This window comes from Bombyx mori, chromosome 8 (assembly GCF_030269925.1).
Source record: "Bombyx mori chromosome 8, ASM3026992v2".
Lineage (NCBI taxonomy): Eukaryota > Metazoa > Arthropoda > Insecta > Lepidoptera > Bombycidae > Bombyx > Bombyx mori.
Window position 1 is genome coordinate 8,124,849 of NC_085114.1, and position 21,854 is coordinate 8,146,702.

Consider the following 21,854-nt stretch of genomic DNA (forward strand, 5'->3'; position numbering starts at 1 on the left):
AATTGCAATCACCCAATAAAAATATTACCGAATATTACGATAGTATAAGTAATCTGATATATTTATGGTAAAATAACCATGACGAGTTAAAAACTTTGAAGAAACAGACGCATACTGTCGAAAACTTTCCCATATCTGTAAAGTTAACAGAAAGTGCATTATAACTTCCAGCTGAGCGAGTTAAGTGAGGGCTTAAACGGAAACACGTCGGAAACTCTCAAATCTTTTTGGAATACATGAGCATCCTGTTGAGAAACGAACTAACAGGATTACGTTGATAGAGTTCGGTTTTCCAACGGGCTTAATAAGCCTCCATGTCTCTGTTAACAATGAAGATGTTTTGTAGAGCCAAATGAAATAACAACAATGTCGTATGAATGTGCAAAATAAAATTTGGATATTATGAATCTGAGGAAGAATCTTACTAAAACATTTTACTGTCGCATAGAAAAAAACGAACTAACCAGTAGCCAAAATATTATTAAAATATCTTCAGAAAGTGATATTTTTTAATACGCTTTTATTAGCTTCAGACGTATTTTTGTACCGGAATCTTTGAACATGATTTTGACCCCCTTCAAAACGTCGGATTAACTCGAAATTTGGTATACTTATTAAGTACCGATGACAATTTATTTATTTAAAAAAAGCTGAAACAAATTTTGAAAAAATTTAAATTCTTCCAAAAAATTAAAAATAAATAATAGTTTAGTATTATTTATTTTTTGTTGCTTATAGTTGTCATGTTGGACAGAAAGAGCACAATTTTGCACAATGACGTTAATGTTGGCAGCTGCGACAGAAGCAATCGTCAGGATTAAAGCTTTGCTAATTGATTTCAATTATTTTTTCAATAAACTATTACTACTAGTACTAATATACTACCAACACCGTACAATTCTCAAGCGTCCCTGAAAGTTAATGAAAGAGCGTCGGGATTTACGAGTACATGATGCATTAACTACTCACTGTTCCAGAAGCTTAATATCAGATAATAATAGAAAAAAATATCGCTTTCACAGTTATTGACTTATTTTATCTTTCAACATTATCGATGCTAAAAAAGCACCAATAAATAAATAAAAAACAAAGTTGTCGTGGCCTAAAAGATAAGACATCTGGTGCATTCATATTGAGCGGATGCACCGGTGCTCGAATCCCAGACGGGTACCAATTTTTCTGACGATTGTCTTCCACTGTGAAGGAATAACATCGTTTAGGTAATAAAAATCAAACCCGCAAAATTATAAGTTACATAATTACTAGTGATAGGACCTCTTGTGAGTTTGCGCAGTAGGTACCACTACCCTGCCTATTTCTGCCGTGAAGCAGTAATGCGTTTCGGTTTGAAGAGTGGGGCAGCCGTTGTAACTATACTGATACCTTAGAGCTTATATCTCAAGGTAGGTGGCATTTACGTTGTAGATGTCTATGGGCTCCCGTAACCACTTAACACCAGGTGGGCCGTGAGCTCGTCCACCAACCTAAGCAATTATAAATAAATAAATAAATGACATTACTATATAATAAATTATATTTTTGACCTATTTTTTCATCGTACAATTTATTTATTACATACATTCTACAACAAAAGCTTGTAATTTACTTTCACTTGCCCAGCTGGGCCAATAATCGTGTCTCCATGGCTTCCCATTGTTCATGAGACACAACAAAGCCTTATAATATACCTTTTTGTCGTTCCGCTCTTGAGAAAAATTCCCTCTTTTTAATATCATCCGTAAGCTTCTGCGGCAATTCAAAAGAAAATCATTCTTAGAGTCCATATTAAGCATCGTTTGATCGATTTTTCTATATCTCGATTACGTACTTCATACAACCAAAATTACCTGGTTCACAAATAGTCATAGTAATGTAAAAATAATCTACCATAACATTTAGAATGACTCAAAGCACAAATTTTTATTATGGATTTAATGAAATTATCGAAATAAAATGTAATACCTGATATGATTACAACATTAATGACAGAATGCATTGTGAAAACGTCCAGGCAAGTCTCAAATAAAGCCTCAATTGTATTATCTAATGGCTATCATACTCGTTCAATCGGAACACAAGACTACATGGTGGTTGAAAGAGGGAGGTTTGCAATACCTACCTGTGAGGGCTTACAAGTCGTGGTGGACTAAAGGATAAGACGTCCGGTGCATTCGTGTTGAGCGATGCACCGATGTTCGAATCTCAAGGGGGTTCCAATTTTTCTAATTAAATACGTACTCAACAAATGTTCACGATTGACTTCCACGGTGAAGGAATAACATCGTGTAATAAAAATCAAATCCGCAAAATTATAATTTGCATAATTATTGGTGGTAGGACCTCTTGTAAGTCCGTGCGGGAAGGTACCGCCGCCCTGCTTATTTCTGCCATGAAGCAGTAATGCGTTTCGATTTGAAGGGTAGGGCAGCCGTTGTAACTATACTGAGATCTTAGAACTTATATCTCAAGATGGGTGCATTTACGTTGTACATGTCTATGGGCTCCAGTAACCACTTAACACCAGGTGGACTGTGAGCTCGTCCACCCATCTAAGCAATAAAAAATAAAAACAAAAATCCTTAAACATCTGAACACAATAATCAAGCAAGCCAAAAACAAAATATTGTTTCATCCAAAAGTTAAGCTGTACCTCGGTCTCTATTCGTTTAACCAACATGCCGACAGTGGACACAATGGTAAGCAAGTTGTAAGGGCATAATGAAGGCATTGTACGAGCGACCCAAGCGAATCGATGACGTCATTATCTGCAACCTCCCGCCTAGTCAGCGCAGCTGCCACAGCGATCTGATATATCGTTACGAAATTGGATTTATTAGCGTTTTATACGCGTCGGTACAGATTATGTGCCCAGAGAATTACTATGCTTCTCTAGTCTTTAATTTAATTTCCTGTCCCTATAAACAAGCTGCATGTACATGAAAGAGAATTTCTCTGGTAAAATAGGTTTATAAGATTCACTATTTTACAAGTACAATAAAACATTATTTGTAGGAATTAGGATTTCGTTAAAGAAAACCGTCTTCACAAGTTTCGATGGATCGTCGTCCATTCTACCTATTGCTATTATGAACGAAAAGCATGATTTACCGATCACTAAAATTTCTATCGGACCATAGTTCAGAAGAGGCGAACTAAACTTATGTCTAAAGTGGAAAATCCGTTAGAATATTTATAGGGTGTATTCAATTGAAGTTCGGTTTACATTTATGACTACAGAGACATTACGCCCCAATCCTAATTAGTATCCTTCCAATGTTTATAAAACACAGATAGGGAGTAAGTAGTACTAATTCCATTTCGTAACTGGGGCTCCAAATTACCATATCTGTCAATTGAGTTCATAAAGAAGATTTTGATTTTTGACAATACATATGCGTTTGGAACCTCTACGTCTACTATTACTTAGAGACTTCATTTCGCTCTATGCCGCAATCTGTATACTTTATAGGGTGACCTGATCAAATATTTGCGATAAATATCTAGAAATTTTCTTTATAACTGCATGATTCACCACAGGATCAGAGATTGTCACTAATATCTGGAGCCTCTACTCCTAGTCTTACGCAAGTAACTTTTGATTTTTGAAGTTATACTTCTTTAGGCGCGCTATGAAAAATTGATGAGAGTGAAATTTTACGATGCGCGCGCACCGTGACACAAAATTAACAGAATGAAGTTGCCCACTAAATCGCTCATTACAATACGACCGACGTAACTTGGCGAGTCTGAATATAGCCGCAGGTGAACTTTCCGAACCGTACCGAGAATTAGCGAATTTATACGATGTCAAGAAAAGGGATGTCCAATATGCGTGTTTGAGGATGCTGTTTAATTGATTTTTTTCAAATCGATTAAAATTTAAATAAAAAAAAAGAAATAAATTTAATAAAAATAAAGTATATTTTCTTACGCGCGTACATAAGTACACACACCCTTTTTTAATTAAATTCTATTTGGTAAATGGTACATATGGCAAATAGAGCATTGATTCTTTTCTACAATACTGTCACAATCAGAGCTTCATTGTATTGCCGTTTTATATTATCATCCGTTTACAGGACACCCTGTAGTTTTTTTTCTTTCTTTAAAATACATATTTCCTACCATATAAATATTTTTCTATGCCGAAGTTATATAATTTACTGCGTTACTAACTTTAACGAAATATCACAGTTTTGTTCAGTAACAACCAGCCCGGTAACTTAAAATGTCTAACATTCTGTTAAAGTCGGAATACATTTCGTAAAGGATATCATGCGGGAGAGATAAATCACTCGACGAACAATTTATTGGCACGTTCAAACCGAATTCAATTACAGTTTAAATTTAATACTTGAAGATTGTTTTAATTCTTCTCATTGTTATTCAATATAGCCTAGCTTTCATTGCTATTAATATTAATGGCAATAACAATTATTATAGTATTATATTAAATACCAATTATCACAATCTTCAGTTGCAATCCAATTCCTATTTCCGACTTATCCAATCAGTATGAAAGTACAAAAAACCACTGGAACCAGACAAACCAAAAATCATGACTACGCTGCGCATTTAATAGACCACCCCTTTCCTTCTTAAAAGTCCAAATTTCTTGATGCCATCTAGCTCTGGCAATCTCTGAATACAGTCCACACTCATTTGAATCCTTTGAGCCACCAATATGACTATAAACTATAAGCCTGTAATAAAATTAAAGCTGTATACGAATTTTCTGAAACTACCCACATATCAGTCTGACGTCGGTAAAACTGTTAAATATTATACATTAAGTATGCAATTCATTAATTTAATTGGTAATTGCAGTTAATTGACAATGATTAAAAACAGGGATGTGCCTTCACAGTTGACGTGAAGTGGATAGCTTACAAGTGCTTAATTGGGAATGGAACAATAGGATTATAAGTAACACATGAAAAGTCAACAGAAATGTACCGTAGACAAAACACTGGTTTTCTTACTTTCTCTTTACAGAAAGTTATTATACAAGACCATAATAAATTTCTGCCAAACGTTGGACGCTCGGAAATCGGAAATGACTCGACCCAAATGACGGAAGCAAGTTCAGCTTATTCGTGCTCGTTCCGGATAACTACACTCCAGATATTTCCGCTGAGAGCATTCCAAAATTTTATAAGAAAAATCTTATTTACAGTTACCATAATAAAAAGAAGCGATACCAAAAGAATTGGGGAAGATCGCTTAATTTATATGAAATAAAACGATGTTGATTTTGGATTAAAAAACTTACGACTTGATCTCGTGCTAATTTTATTCATTTCTCAATTTAACGATTCTAATCTTTTGCAGATTTCATGGTCATGTGAGACTGAATATAAAAGTAATACGTCAATATGAATTGACAAGGGTGAACTCTACAAAAACAAGAGAAGACTGAAAAGTATCCCTCTACGTAACGTACAGTTAGAAACTACTTCATAAAGTATTTCGACAGCGGTCCTACAAAAGGAAGCTCTCTCACTCACTTACATGAAAGATAACAAAACAGTTTCCCTACATCCACTAAAACCTACATACTTTTTACGACTTATTCTTCAAATCGATGGTTACGAAACCGAACTCACAGACCCAGTATAAAAGATTTGTCTTTGCTATTGTGATACAAAAAAGAATAAAAAACGATTTCATATATATATCTACATAGATAGTAACTACTGTAGTTCAACAAAAAATAGAAAAAATCTGTTGTCTGTATAGTCGGTTTACTGACAATAGTTGAACGTGACAACGTCATAAGAAAACACTGATGGAATGGTTTCATTTTTCAAAAGAAAAATTTAATTTTATTTATTTGATAGATATTTTGTATGGACAATTGACACCACATTCACTTTTCACTGAACTTCATACTTGACGAAAACATGTAAATGTATTATTATATAGCAGCTGTCCACGCGGATTCATCGCTCACTCAAGTAGGAGAGAGACAGATGTCAAACACTGCCGAACGCGGAGGCCTATTGTGCATCTTTGTCGCTCGTTGCGCGCTCTCGCTTGCACTTCAAGCCTTAAGTGGAACGCCTCAGTGAGTCATGTTTTATCGTGCGTGCAGCCGGCTCCATCGAATTATAAGACGTTGTCACGTCAAAAATAATTTCGAAATATGTTGTGGTATTATACTCCCTATCCCTGTACCTTTTATTGATCTGTAATTCGACCATGCATTTTTAATTGAAATTACGATTTTAACGCACTGTGGCTACAATTTTCCTGAAGTGGATAGCGAGTAGTCATAAGACGACATAATAATATGTTATCGACATTTAACAAAGATCTAAGAATGAACATCAATATTAATAAATAATTTATCTCGCGTCCCTTTATGAAAAAAACTGACGAAATAAGTATAATTTTCACTGCAACAAAATAAAATTATACACGCAGTCGTACCCATTTATCGCCACGGATTATCTCTAACACACACAGATGCCAAGTCAGTAGTTCCAGCCACTCGTATTCCTCAGGCTGTTTCATATCCAAATATGTAGTAGGATCTCGGTTCCAGTACGGATTAAATACTTAGCCCACTACCATTACTTATCCTTTGAAATTACTAAATTTGTTAAGAAAAAAAATCGTTAAAAACGATAAAACTGTTCATTGAATAACAATAGCAACATATTTTACTTTGATGTACAATGAAGCAAAAATTCTAAGTGCATGATAAAAAAGGGTGCGTGTACTTATGTACGCGCGTAAGAAGTTATACTTTATTTTTACTAAATTTATTTCTTTTTGTTTTTATTCAAATTTTAATCAATTTGAAAAAAAATCGATTAAACAACATCCTCAAACAGGCATATTGGACATCCCTTTTCTTGACATCGTATAAATTCGGTAATTCTCGGTACGGTTCGGAAAGTTCACCTGCGGCTATATGAGTCGTCTATTATCAAAGGTGGCAATCTGTGCATTTGGACAAAAAAAAATTATTGATATGTCAATACAGATTGATTTGAATATAATCGTCTCCTTCAAAGAATACGGTTCAAAACCTGCATTAAATAAAGGTTAATACTTAACCTGTTATTTATCTAAGATGTCGTTCAGAAGAGCTTTGTGACTGCCAACGGAATACAAAGTCAATAATTCGTTTTTCTGATTTACCAATAATTGTCCAAAAGTCACATTGCCGGCTTTGATAATAGTCGACTCATATTCAGACTCGCCAAGTTACGTCAGTCGTATTGTAAATGAGCGATTTAGTGGGCAACTTTATTCTGTTAATTTTGCGTCACGGTGCGCGCGCATCGTAAAATTTCACTCTCGTCAATTTTTCATAACGCTCCTAAAGAAGTATAACTTCAAAAAATATCAAAGAAAATCTGGGATGTTTTAAAAATTGTAACCTTTATTAATTTCACAAATACGTAATATAAAAACCAATTCTATTGATTAAATAAAATAAACTGTTTATTAAAAAAAAGCTGTTTCGTCGTGGACAGCAATGAAGATAATAATACACTAGTCAACAATTAAAATCTCGAACTGCTAATACTTTTCATAATTTTTTCATAAGTCTTCTTTAAGCTATTGAAATCTTTCTCAAAAGTTAAAGCAGATTCAATGCCATTTATAAATTTTGTCGTATTATTGATCACATTCAATGAATTTGCATTTTTGTCATCTGCATCGCTTTCAAATTCCACATCTTCGAGTTTCTTTCTCATCAATTGCTTCCGTGGATCCAAGCTAAGATTCATATCTTGTTGAATAGCAATATCAACGTCAGGCTTTTGAAACACAATGCATACAGAATTTTCCTTTTCTGCCATCAATTCTAGATTACTCAGCTTGAAGCAATTTATATGCACTAGGATACTGCCGGCGCGCAGGCTTTTCGCTGGGAATTTATTACAAAAATCAACTGATTCAAAAAGTAAATATTATCATGCAAGAAAATGTGCTAACATTAACACTGCCCCAAAACATTAAAACCTCAATTATTTCTATATTAAATTATTTATATTACAGCATGACCACAGAGATTTACAAACTGAATATACCGAAATAAAGTATAGCGCTACAGTACCAGTAAGCAAATGTAACGAAATTGGAATTATAGTTTGGTTAGTGTCAAAAAGCAGAAAAGTATTTACTGTAATAAGTATGTATTATATAATGAAATAATTTGAGTTTTTAAGGAAATTGACAATAATAACAATAACAATAATAATTTTTATATGGTGTTTTTTTTAAATTGTGATTTTAATATCTTTTTAAAAAAATATTATGTAGGTAATTAATAAATAAATATAAATAAACAATAATAAAGAATAATAAAAAAAAGGAAATTGACAATCACTACATGTGTTCTAATAAAAGTATAAAATGGTTATTATCACAATAACATTTGGGTTTCAAGCAAAAGCTAATCTGCTTCCCGTTTTTCGCAAAAACACGACAATGAACATGAAATATTTGATGAAAGCGCCATCTTAAAATAGCTTATGACACTACATTGAAGTGACACAAATCATTCGAACTTTTTTTCACAGACAAGAAACAATTTACCAAGGAGTTCGGTCAATCGCTAATAGATGTCGCTAAAAACTTATTTAGCTCAATGAAATTATAAAATTTTAACTGGAATCAAAAAATCTCGTTGAAATCAGTTAAATAATAGACGATATGAATTAATAATTACTAGTGAATAGGTTCTGTGTAAATAATCCTTACAAAAAATAATTGAATAATGCCCACCTATCCTGGTGAAACTGGAAAGGCCTCCGGGCCACTACTAATAATTCCTTAATAAAAAAAAATTATTTATTTATTTATTGCTCAGATGGGTGGACGAGCTCACAGCCCACCTGGTGTTAAGTGGTTACTGGAGCCCATAGACATCCACAACGTAAATGCGCCACCCACCTTGAGATATAAGTTCTCAGGTCTCAAGTATAGTTACAATGGCTGCCCCACCCTTCAAACCGAAACGCATTACTGCTTCACGGCAGAAATAGGCAGGGTGGTGGTACCCACCCGCGCGGGCTCACAATAGGTCCTACCACCAGTAATAGTAGGTACATTGAGTGGTACATCGCCACCCTTCGAATCGAAACTCACTACTCCCATAAGTCAGAAATAGGCAGGGTGGTATTACCTACCCTTGCTGGCTCACAAGACCCTCTACTACCAGCGCAGATAGCCTTCAACTTCAAATCAATGTAAATCGATCTATACCTACTCATATTATACATACGCCTTCGTTTTAAGAATTATTCCGGATGTTTATATTATGACTAAGATTCTAATTCAGAGAAACTGATATTAAAATTTGGAGTCGTACAGTTTTATCGAGATATATTACATTACTGTTACGATTGTTACGAACGCATGTTTCACTCCATTTAAGATATAGAATTGATATAAATAGCAACGACTTTGAAAACAGAATTAGACTTTCTGTTTGAGCTGCTTAAATTGACAGACGAACAATGCGGAAGAAATGACTGTTGTCTTTACTAACGTACATATACATAAGCGCAATCCTTAATATAATAATACGATTATAAATGTGAATACGACAGAGGCCCACACAAGGCGTGAGCTTAAAATCTCCAAAACAAAACTAAAGGCCATCCAGCTCTTCAAATTGAATGGTGCAGAACTAGAACAGTGTTTTAGTACTAGGGAAGATATGTCCTAATTGATTCTTACATAGTAATACTTTTTAGACCAAATCAGACCTATGCAACATTACTTTATTAAGCTAATGCATAGCTTTTATCGCGGGCTTTTAGCGCGGTGACCGAATCAAGAATTTCCGTAACGAAAATAAAACCTAACACCCCCACTCCGCTTACCATGTAGCTCGCGTTCAACACATTCACACGTTGCGCTTGTGTAATGTTTGTGAATAAGCGCGCGGCGTTACTTCGCACTGCATGCGCATCATGAAAAATCTGCCCATCTCTCTCTCGCACGGTCTAGTTAATGTTTTGCTTTTGTTAATGTTTATATATTTATAGGTTGAGGGGTAGACATTATTTTGTTGAACACCAAGTAAAACGAAGTCACCTTTGATTTCTGATTTAATCAACAATATGTTAACTTGACAATTGACTTTAACACTTGTCCAACTTTAACCAGTACGTACAACAGTCACTGAATCACACAACGTAACAACGATATAGTAAGTGCACCGGGCAAACGCAGTCGAACGAATGAATATTGCATTTTTTTTTTTTTTTTTTTCCTACCTAAGCTGATAGCCCTAGCGGCTATGTCAGCGTAACCCTAACTTTAGTAGGTGAGCTCACGGGGCTTAAACCTGACGATGTTGCTAACACGAACCCTAGCAAGAGCCGTGCTTCGCAGAATCTACCACCGGATCGGAAACGCGACCCACTGAGAAGATCCGGCGAGAAACTCAGTGGGCTGTGTCTGAGAGTTAATTTACTCGTCGAGCCCTTCGTCGCAAGCGACGGGTTCGACGAGAACGGTGACAGGTGCTTGAAGTACCTAAAAGCACCGTTAGTGAATCAGGAGGATCCGAGATGACGTGTTTTGGGCGACGTCGACTGCTTTCCATTCTGTCCGCAGGATCGGGAATGTAGTTTCTGGCGGCCACGATGAGAGGGTTCTCGTGTCGTGCCGCTTTATCGAAGTGGCGCATGGACGCCGACTGCAGATACTTACTGATGGACTCTAAGTCCAGGTCATCATGGAGGTCGACATTCCTGACGAACCACGGGGCTCCGACGGCTATCCTGCAAAAACGGGATTGAATAATTTGGAATGATTTTAAGTGTATGCGGGCCGCGTGAGCGAACACTACACTTGCATAGGTCATGACGGGGCGTATGCAAGTTTTGTAGAGTGTCACCTTATTTCTAAGGGACATTTTACTTCGCCTACATATCATCGGGTAGAGACGTCCTAGAATGAAGGCGGCACGGTCGCGTACCGTCTTGATGTGGGGGCAGAATGTCATCCTACTGTCGAGGGTGACGCCTAAATATTTGACCTTCGGGGCCCACGGTATGGGCTGGTCGAACATCGTGATTGGGCGTACGGCGGGGGCGGAGGTATTGACGCGCCTAGTCGGGAGGGGGATGCTCAGCGTGGTGTTCGGAGGGCGACCCCTTTTGAAGAGCACCGCTGTGCTTTTCGTGGGGTTGATGTCGATACGCCACTTCCGGAACCACTGTCCCATGGTGGTAGCTGCGGTCTGAAGTCGTCGATGAAGCAACGCCTTCTTCCTACACGAGTAGTAGATGGCGGTGTCATCGGCGAAGAGCGCCAGATGGGTCTCCGGAGACCGGGGTATATCATTGATATACAAACTGAATAGTAACGGGGAGAGGGCGGAGCCTTGCGGGACTCCGGCTGTGACGTGACGGGGCCGGGAACGCGTTCCCTCGACTCGGAACGAACGGTTCGACAAGTAGTCTCGTATGATGAGCACGAGTCTGTCTGGCACTCCCATGTTATACAGTTTGTATATCAAACCGTTGTGCCAGACTTTGTCGAACGCCTTCGCTATATCGAAGAAGGAATATTGCAAGGCACGTTCCGCCTTTTTATACTAGCCGGCGCAGCTGGCTTATGAGTCACTTCTGTTGCAGCTGTTGTTTACGAGTGGAACGACACGGCCGGCGCACCTGGCTTGTGTGAGTCACGCCTGTTGCACGTGATGTTTATTAGAAATATTGTTAACGCCGTCATATTTATAAGCTTGAGGGTAGACATTATCTTGCTGAACACCAAGTAAAACGAAGTCACTTTTTGATTCCTGATTTAATCAACAATATGTTATCTTAACAATTCACTTTAACGCTTGTCCGACTTTAACCAGTACGTACAACAGTCACTGAATCACACAACGTAACAAGGATATAGTAAGTGCACCAGACAAACGCAGTCCAACGAATGTCCATTGCGGTTTTTTTTTTTGTACCTAAGCTGATAGCCTTAGGGGCTATTTCAGCGTAACCCTAACGTTTGTAGGTGAGCTCACGGGGCTCAAACCTGATGCTGCTAATACGAACCCTAGCAAGAGCCGTGCTTCGCAGAATCTACCACCGGATCGGAAACGCGACCCACTGAGAAGATCCGGCGAGAAACTCAGTGGGCTGTGTCTGAGAGTTAATTTACTCGTCGAGCCCTTCGTCGCAAGCGACGGGTTCGACGAGAACGGTGACCGGTGCTTGAAGTACCTAAAAGCACCGTTAGTGGATCGGGAGGATCCGAGATGACGTGTTTTGGGCGACGTCGACTGCTTTCCATTCTGTCCGCAGGATCGGGAATGTAGTTACCGGCGGCCACGATGAGAGGGTTCTCGTGTCGTGCCGCTTTATCGAAGTGGCGCATCGACGCCGACTGCAAATACTTACTGACGGACTCTAAGTCCAGGTCGTCATGGAGGTCGACGTTCCTGACGAACCACGGGGCTCCGACGGCTATCCTGCAAAAACGGAATTGAATAATCTGGAAGGATTTTAAGTGAGTGCGGGCCGCGTGAGCAAACACTACACTTGCATAGGTCATGACGGGGCGTATGCAAGTTTTGTAGAGTGTCACCTTATTTCTAAGGGACATTTTACTTCGCCTGCATATCATCGGGTAGATGTCCATTGCGAGGCACGTACCGCCTTTTTATACTGGCCGTCGCAGCTGGCTTATTTATGAGTCACTTCTGTTGCACCTGTTGTTTACGAGTGCAACGACACGGCCGGCGCACCTGGCTTGTGTGAGTCACTCCTATTGCACGTGCTATATAACAGAAATATCTTTAACGCCGTCATATTTATAAACATTAACAAAAGCAAAACATTGTCTTATTTTATGTCCATGGTCTTATTTTATTATTGTTTTAATTAATATTAAGTTATTATTGTCTAATTATAATTCCATAAGTTGATAAAAACGCTATGCAATAGCTGTTTATATCTATGTATAGTTAGACGCCATCACCCTGAACGTGTTTATAAAATAAATAATTAACTCCCTAAACAGAAACCAAAAAAACTATGATCTTAGCGACATTGTATGAACATAAATTTATTTTTGACTAGCTGTGCCCCACGCTTTTAGTGGTCTTTTTTTATGTTTTTGTGACGTTCATGTACATAATATGTGGAATGGAGTAAGAGTAAGTAATTAATTACTCTCTTAGTTTCTTGCCCTGAGTTTCTTCCCAATTCTCCTAAGTGGTGCATTCCAAATTTGTAGTAAAATCAATTTTAAAACAATTATGAAGCCAGTTCTAATAGAAAACTTTTTGAAGTTATACTTCTTTAGACGCGTTATGACAAATTTATGAGAGTGAAATTTTACGACGCACGCGCACCGTGACACAAAATTAACAGAATGAAGTTGCCCACTAAATCGCTCATTACAATACGCTCGACGTAACTTGGCGAGTCTGAATATAGCCGCAGGTGAACGTTCCGAACCGTACCGAGAATTACCGAATTTATACGATGTTAAGAAAAGGGATGTCCAATATGCGTGTTTGAGGATGTTGTTTAATCGTTTTTTTTTTCAAATTGATTAAAATTTAAATAAATAAAAAAGAAATAAATTTAATAATAAATAAAGTATGACTTCTTACGCGCGTACATAAGTACACGCACCCTCTTTTTGTTTGTCTGCGATGATATATAAAGGCGAATACAAATTCCAAACACGATTACTGAAATAACTCTGCGATTGCGATTGAGCGATTGAATAAACATCTTATGGGCCTGACTAAAAAAATCGGCATTAATGTGTCGATACATCGATGTATCGATCGATTTAAAGTTTTTTTTTCGAAAAGGGATAAAAATCAAGATGTTTTTATATTAACAAATGAAATGGTATAAATGCTTTAAGATTTGATTAATTAATACAACAGATTCTTTATCGTTGTTCTTGATTTCAAATAATCAATTTACTTAATATAGAGTGTGTTGAATACTACATTTTTATTTTTCATTGAAAATTTAAATGTCGATATTTGCAAATACATATTTCACTACAATATGACTACACTATCGACACTTCTTGCCACCAATCACTTCCAACTGCCTTAAATTGGACGTAAATTTGGAAATGGCGGAGTCACAGAAAAATGCCCCTTCTGGCTGACCCCTTGCTCGCTCACCTGTCCTTGTAAAACTGGAAAGGCCTTCGGGCCACCAGTAAAACATCAAACATAAAAAAAAACGATGACCCCCTTATTTTGGCCGCCTCTAACTACATATCCGAACCAGCGACGAGGCAACGCAAACCCGCCGTCGCTGCGTCGCCCATAACATATCATATCCGATATCCGATCGTCCGGATCCACTCTCGGTGCTTTTAGGATCTGCAAGTACTGGTTACCGTTCTCGTTGAAGAAAAGAAAAATGCGTTATTGAGGTTTCAATCAAGTGTTCTATCAAGATTGTAAATCCTACAATTTCGTTTGCATTTTCAAACCTACTAAAAAATCGGTTGTCTGTAAAGTCAGTTTACTGACGATAGTTGAACGTGACAACGTCTCTTTGTCGCTCGTTGCGCGCTCTCGCTTGCACTTCAAGCCTTAAATGGAACGCCTCAGAGCGAGGCAACGCCGCATGAGTCATGTTTTTTCGTGCGTGCAGCCGGCTCCATCGAATTATAAGACGTTGTCACATCAAAAGTAAATACATACGTACTCAGTACACAATGCACACGAGACAGTTTTATCATTCAAATAAGTGTTCTTAGATGTCTAACTCTTCTCATAAATATAACAAGTTTTTTGGAGCTTTAAATACAATGATGAGTTCAGCAATTAGCGTATACAGACTGACTGGTTGAACACTTTACATACTCAAGGACATGATAATTCATGGTCACATGGAACGTTTAAAAATGTAAAATTAAAAAAAAACACGTGTGGCACTTGGGGACTGTCACGGTCAAGCTATTGCATAGCATTTTTTATCAACTTATGCAATTATAATTAGACAATAATAATTTAATATTAAAACAATAATAAAATAAGACCACGCTATATTTATAAGCATTAACTAAAGCAAAACATTAACTGTCCCCTTCACACTCATAAGCTAGACCGCGCGAGAGAGAGATGGGTAGACTTTTCATGATGCGCATGCAGTGCGACGTCACGCCGCGCGCTTATTCACAAACACTACACAAGCGCAACGTGTGAATGTGTTGAACGCGAGCTACATGGTAGGCGGAGAGGTGTTAGGTTGTTTTCGTTACGGAATTTCTTGATTCGGTCGCCGCGCTCAAAGCCCGCTATAAAATCTATGCAATAACTTATTTATTTATTTATTTATTAAGTCGCACCAACAAAGTGATCATCAATACAAAACATTGACAAATTGACAAAAGTTCATGGCAGATGTCACCTCAATTATAGGTGCAATCGAAAATATACAAATGAACTACAGAGAACCTTCATTAAATTAATTTAAATTTGTGGACACCGCAGTGCTGAGGCGTTGCCTGGCGGGTGAGAACAGGGTTGCATCCAATCACCGCGCCGCGTTCAAACGATGCCGCTATCGTCGACCGGTGTAAACAATCAAATTCTATTATTTAGGCGCGCGGGGCGCGAGTCACCACGCTTCTTAGCAGATAATTAAAGATAAATTAGGCTAATATTAGGCACCTATTTTTTTTTTCTTTTTAGAACGAGAATCAAGTAATGAGCACTCTGTGTCAATGTGTAAAGTGTTCAACCAGTCAGCTTATGTAGTTCAAATCTGCGATTGCCACTTGCCTTGAACAAATTAAACTATTGCAAGACGTCATGTTCTAAAAGCCATGGATGGTTGTTTATAGTGATAATTCAAAGGGGAAGTTATTGTTGTTTCACCACACAAAATGTGCAATTTTATTTAAAAAACATACTGTCATTCCTACATTATGGAAATCATCCGTAAAAATGAATTACTGTAGGAAGTCATGGATAAATTAATCTTAAAATAATAAGAAATACGATCAGTTCTTTTTCCTACCTATGCTGATAGCCTTTAGAGGCTATTTCAGCTTAACGATCAGTGTAAATGTAACGAAGCATACAGGATATGCAATAAATATTAAAAAGTCTTACGTTTTGAGAAATATCCTTACACTTGAGAGAGTCTTGAAAGTCGAGTCACTTATTTATATTTTTTAAGGAAATAAAAATTATAATGAGGTCTGTGCATCTCTTCTCGTACTTATATTTACAGACGTTTTAACTAGCAAATATGTATGTATATGTATATATATGTATAAACAACTCGACAAGGTTTGAATATTAAGCCACTCAAAACAAAAGAAGGGTTCCTTTGAACAACCCAAGCGTTCGAGAAGCTTAAAAACAGATTTATGACTGCATTTCCACTTCAAAGCTTTTTAAAGCAAATGTTGAATTTATAAAACCATTATTTTTTTATTTTTTTATTTATTGCTTAGATTTGTGGACGATCTCACAGCCCACCTGGTGTTAAGTGGTTACTGGAGCCCATAGACATCTACAACGTAAATGCGCAACACGCCTTGAGATATAGTTCTAAGGTCTCAGTATAGTCACAACAGCTGCCCCACCCTTCAAACCGAAACGCATTACTGCTTCACGCCAGAAATAGGCGGGGCGGTGGTACCTACCCGTGCGGACTCATAAGAGGTCCTACCACCAGTAATTACGCAAATTATAATTTTGCGGGTTTGATTTTTATTACACGATGTTATTCCTTCACCGTGGAAGTCAATCGTGAACATTTGTTGGTACCGGCCTGCGGGATTCGAACACCGGTGCATCGCTCGATACGAATGCACCGGACGTCTTATCCTTTAGGCCTCGACGACTTAAAAGCTAAAAAAAATCAAGCTAATCTTACAAACCACGATTCAATTTTGTACGGAGAATCCAACAGCTACGTACCTACGTTTTAGTTTTAATAAAGTTTAGCAGCAGCGCACATTCATAGTACCGCGGGAATCTTAATTGTTAAACCACGACAAGTTTGAGAAATTTCACTCGTCATGTCCCAGAACGTTATCATCATCAGTCCACTGTTGGACATATGCCTCCCTCGTTGTTCACCATAAAGTCCGGTCCTGCACAGCCTACATCCAGCGGATTCCCGCCACCTTCAGTGGGTCGTCGGTTCAACAGAAACTTATCCTATAATAATATACTATAATATAATAGTAAATCTACTGATGGTAGGCCCTCTTGTGAGTCCGCGCGGGTGGGTACCACCACCCTGCCTATTCCTGCCGTGAAGCAGTAATGCGTTTCGGTTTGAAGGGTGGGGCAGCCGTTGTAACTATACTTGAGACCTTAGAACTTATATCTCAAGGTGGGTGGCGCATTTACGTTGTGGATGTCTATGGGCTCCAGTAACCACTAACACCAGATGGGCTGTGAGCTCGTCCACCCATCTAAGCAATAAAGAAAAAAAAGTAATATATATAATAATATAAGTGTTGAATACTCTGTACAAAATTGAATCGTAGTTTGTAAGATTAGCTTGATTTAAGTTTTGGGTTGTAGGTACTTATTAACTCCAGTTTTGGTCACTACAACATTTGGCTCTAATGACTTTGAACTGGATTGCAGTCATAACTCAGCGTTTTTTTATTAGAATTTCTCGAACACTACGGTCATACATACAAAAACAAATTCCATGTGTTGGAAAAGAAGTACCTACAGGCCTCATTATAAAATAAATATTGTTTAGTTAAGGTTATGAGTTATTGACGACTCTCTCGGGCGCAAGGACGTTTCTCAAAACATAACATTTTTCAATAAAGAACGCATATCCCATATGCTTGATTAAATGTTAACTTATCCTATTTTTCATTATTCACGATTAACATATCCGTAACTTCCAACAATAAGTATTAATAACCTAAGTAATAGTGGCACGTATGAGTCTATTTCGACTGCGAATATTTATTTCCGTTCAAAAAGTTATCAATACAATAATAAAACATCAATATAAATTGGGCCAAATTTTTGGTCTTAAGATGGGCTGTGGCATTGCTGATTACGTCATTGATCGATGGTAACCGATGGTAAAGGTCAAGAGCTCCTTAGGCCTGTCTTTATACGAGATCAAGAATAATTGTAAATAGACATGCGTTAGCAAAAATCGACTTCAAATAGAATAAAAAAAGATATTCCAAAACAAATTAATATGCACTAAAAACAATAATCATCGAAATCAGTTGGCTTGATATTGAGTTATTGAGTTATTCATCTATTTGTCGCGCACGTACTTAATGCAAATTTAAGACTTATACGGTTTTCTCATGGATACCATTATCAGAACTGGACTAAATTGAAGCGTCAGCTTTCTAATAAAAAAAGAATCATCAAAATCGATTCACCCAGTCAATATTTAGAGGTAACAAACATAAAAAAACATACAGTCGAATTGATAACCTCCTCCTTTTTTGAAGCCGCTTACAAATAAATTTGGTCGGCTTAATTCGCTACGCTAATAGTCTATGTGCTTGTGTGTCATTCTAGTTAAGTCTTGTAACTATTGTAAACCAATTCGTTATACAGCAACTGTTATAAACGGAGATTAAATGGAAAAACTGAAGTCGTAGTAAATTTTATTAACATCACGCTTAATACATAGTCATTTTCCCATTCTAAGCATTAGATATACCTATAAATGATTGTCAAAATCAATCTATGTATGTACATATATCACATATCACTGGAAATCTCGTAACTTCTGATTAATTTACATGAACATTCACGATCAAAACCCGTTTAAGGGCTTCATCATATTTGCCGCAAAGTATTTCCAACAGTTTACAGATTGCCTCCAAAATTATTAAGTTGCTTGCTAATCATTCGTTGACTTTTGGTTAGCCCGCTAACAAAAACATTAAATAATTTGATTAAATTGAATTACGTTTCCTATTATTTACTAACTTTACATTGTACAAAGTAGTCATTAAACTTTCAATTGTTTTATGGAACGTAAATAAGGAAGGAAAAAAAATTTATCATGGTAACACTGAGGATAGCCACGGCAATTTGCCAGTATTTTTGAAATTACGCCAATCGTATAGAAATTTACCTAGAATAAACATTATTAATGCGAATAAAACTATGTTTACAATGTTAATCGGACTAATTGCCAGCTCTGTTTCATTGCTGCAAACATTACCGAGTGGCATTGTGCTGATCTGAAACAGAAAACATTAAATTACTATTGTAATGTGCAAAGGCTTTTTAATTTTTAATACGCTTTTGTTAGCTTCAAAGGTATGTATGTTATTATATTAGTATGTAATGGAATCTTTGAACATGATTTTGACCCCTTCCCCGTCGGATTAACTCGAAATTTGGTATACTTATCAAGAACCGATGACAATTCAACATTAAAAAAAATATTGAAATTCAACTAAAAAATTAAAAATAAATAATAGTTTAAAAAAACTAACAAAATACGCTTTTATAGAAAATCCAACTAAAAAATTGAAAATGAATTTTAATAAATTTGAATTAAAAATAGTGTAAGAAAAAATGATTTTATTATAAAAAAAAGCGTTTAATTATACTTCAATAAAATCTAGCTATTTGGTGTATTTACTTAGCGGAATACTTATTGTGCTAATAATAACTTATTGTGTCGATATGCAAAACAAAATATAAAACCAATCAAGCATGTTAAAATATCTAATTTTATTGTAGACAAATTTAATTTCAAAAATAATTAAAAGTAAATGACATAGACGAGTAAATAAGACGTTCTCAAACGAATACCTCTTTGAACATCTCTATGTCACAGGATCTTATAAAACATAACAATAATTAACTATAAGAAAAATAAACTTCCACTGTCGAATAAAAATCCCACGGATTCCTTTCACTGTAATATATAATAAATAAAATAGGGTGCACGATGTACAATCGTTCTTACAAAATCATTCCTCAAGAATAAAGGGCTAACACTTTATGGCTCAGTGGGGGGTGGCAGCCCTTACAACAACCCCTCAAAGGTAAGTTGAGGACAAAAAAAATCATCACCCGTAGTCCACTCACATGGGTACTAGTATATTACCTATATTACTTATACCAGTCATAGATGTTCCAAGACCTATCTCACCGCACAACATAACTCGTCTGATAGATCCTTTGCCAATGTAGAGACATTAGACCTTCGATTATCTTTAGCTTAAAGTGACGAAAGAAGACTGACAAAATAAGTTCATACAATAATTTCCTGTTAGCAAATCCCACCCCGCCTGTCTGAGCCTTTGCTCGCCCACCTATCCTGGTGAAACTGGAAAGGCCTCCGGGCCACCGGTAATCCATCCCTCTTTCATAAAAAAAAACAATAATTTTGACTTTTACATGTCATGAAAATATCACGCGGAAGGTTAATGTAACAAAAAGAAATTAGATTCTCTTTTTTTTTTCATCTTGTTTTCATACAAGTAGATTAAAATATTATTGGGATTCTGTATAAGTGTGCAACCCACGCAGTCGCCTACGCGAACAAAAAGGTCTTAATTTACATTAACACAAACATGTTATACACAATATTATTGTTATGTACATACGTTATATACGATTCTAGAGCAAAACCCCTTTTCAAACTATGTAATTAAAAAAAAAGACTTTATTCGGGAAGATACATTTTGGGCCCTACAGACTTTTTATTTACAAGTTGATAAAAAAACTAATTTTAATAGTAATGAATAGATAGATTTGATAAATACATATTTTTTCTGGTGGTAGGATCTCTTGTGAGTCCGCACGGGCCACCTATTTCTGTCGTGAAGCAGTAATGCGTTTCGGTTTGGAGGTTGGGGCAGCCGTTGTAACTATACTGAGACCTTAGAACTTATATCTCAAGGTGGGTGGCGCATTTACGTTGTGGATGTCTATGGGCGCCAGTAACCATTTGACACCAGGTCAGCTGTGTGCTCGTCCATCCATCTAAGCAATAAAAATAAAATAAAATATATTTACAATAATTTATAGTATGCTTTTAAAAAGCGTCTCTTGTTGTGAACAGACACGCTAACCAAAGGCGATTGTGTTGATCAACAACTTGTTGTGCTTGCATACTTACTTGTACGAGCGATGTTTTCTTATCGCTTGACTTAGAGCAGCGTATATCGGTTAGATCCCTGATGACCCTCTTGTACTTCAATAAGAGTCCCTGAAAACGGGGTATGAAATGACAGTCACAACGCCACGGATTCTGACCCAAGAACACGTGCATTATATTGTTGTTCGCTTGAAACGCTTTGTCGAATGCATACACCGGTATCTGAAAAAAACGATATTCTTTATCTTTTTTGTAGCAACATTATTGTTTCATTGAAACATTAAAATACGTTTGGCTTACTATTCTGTTTATTAACTTGTTTTTAAATGTAGAAATAACAGAATAGATCAAATTTAGATTAGATCATTTCATGACGTGATGAGCACGTTAATAGCAACACTTATACACCTACAGCATGAAAGTATATTAGCAATCAGGCACACCTCTATTTGCCTTATCGCATTTGGCAGGTAAATTTCATCAAGGTTAATGAAAATGGCTATTGCTTTACGAAACGTGCTCCGAAACAAACGGAAATCAATCATTTTAGTGGCAGTTCCAGTTGCGGCATATCTGTGACGTTACATAAATATACAGGGTGATATAAAAGCGTTCCCGAAGTCAAAAAAAGGTATCTACTTTAACGTTCTAAGGCTTACTATATAATCTAAAATAAAATTTAATATTTGTCGCTTTTGTACTCTTTTTTCAGGAAATCTTTCCTAGAAATTCAGGCAAACGCAAAAAAAACATAAGCAGCGCACGTCCTCATATTTTTAACTATGTTCCATTAGGCACAATGCAAACACATTA

The 21,854-nt window shown here is 36.7% G+C and overlaps 1 protein-coding gene and 1 long non-coding RNA gene across 5 annotated transcripts in view; both read right to left on the reverse strand.

Annotated features, from left to right (window-relative positions):
• Nucleotides 1-3,902: 3,902 nt before the first annotated feature.
• On the reverse strand, nucleotides 3,903-5,635 carry LOC134199316 (uncharacterized). Its single transcript, XR_009973754.1, has 2 exons — nucleotides 5,273-5,635; nucleotides 3,903-4,703 (listed from the first exon to the last, which is right to left on the reverse strand). It is a non-coding gene; the product is annotated as an uncharacterized LOC134199316 (long non-coding RNA).
• Nucleotides 5,636-18,566: 12,931 nt separating this feature from the next.
• The window catches only part of LOC101744481 (protein singed wings 2), a 46,146-nt gene continuing 42,858 nt past the window's right edge, over nucleotides 18,567-21,854 (reverse strand). For all 4 annotated transcript variants that reach the window (XM_062669718.1, XM_038012603.2, XM_062669719.1 and 1 more), the window contains 2 exons: nucleotides 21,063-21,263; nucleotides 18,567-19,167 (listed from right to left, as the gene is read on the reverse strand). In XM_062669718.1, coding sequence (XP_062525702.1) covers nucleotides 18,985-19,167; nucleotides 21,063-21,263 — 384 coding nt within the window. In that variant the 3' untranslated portion in view covers nucleotides 18,567-18,984. The remainder of the gene's footprint in view (nucleotides 19,168-21,062; nucleotides 21,264-21,854) is intronic.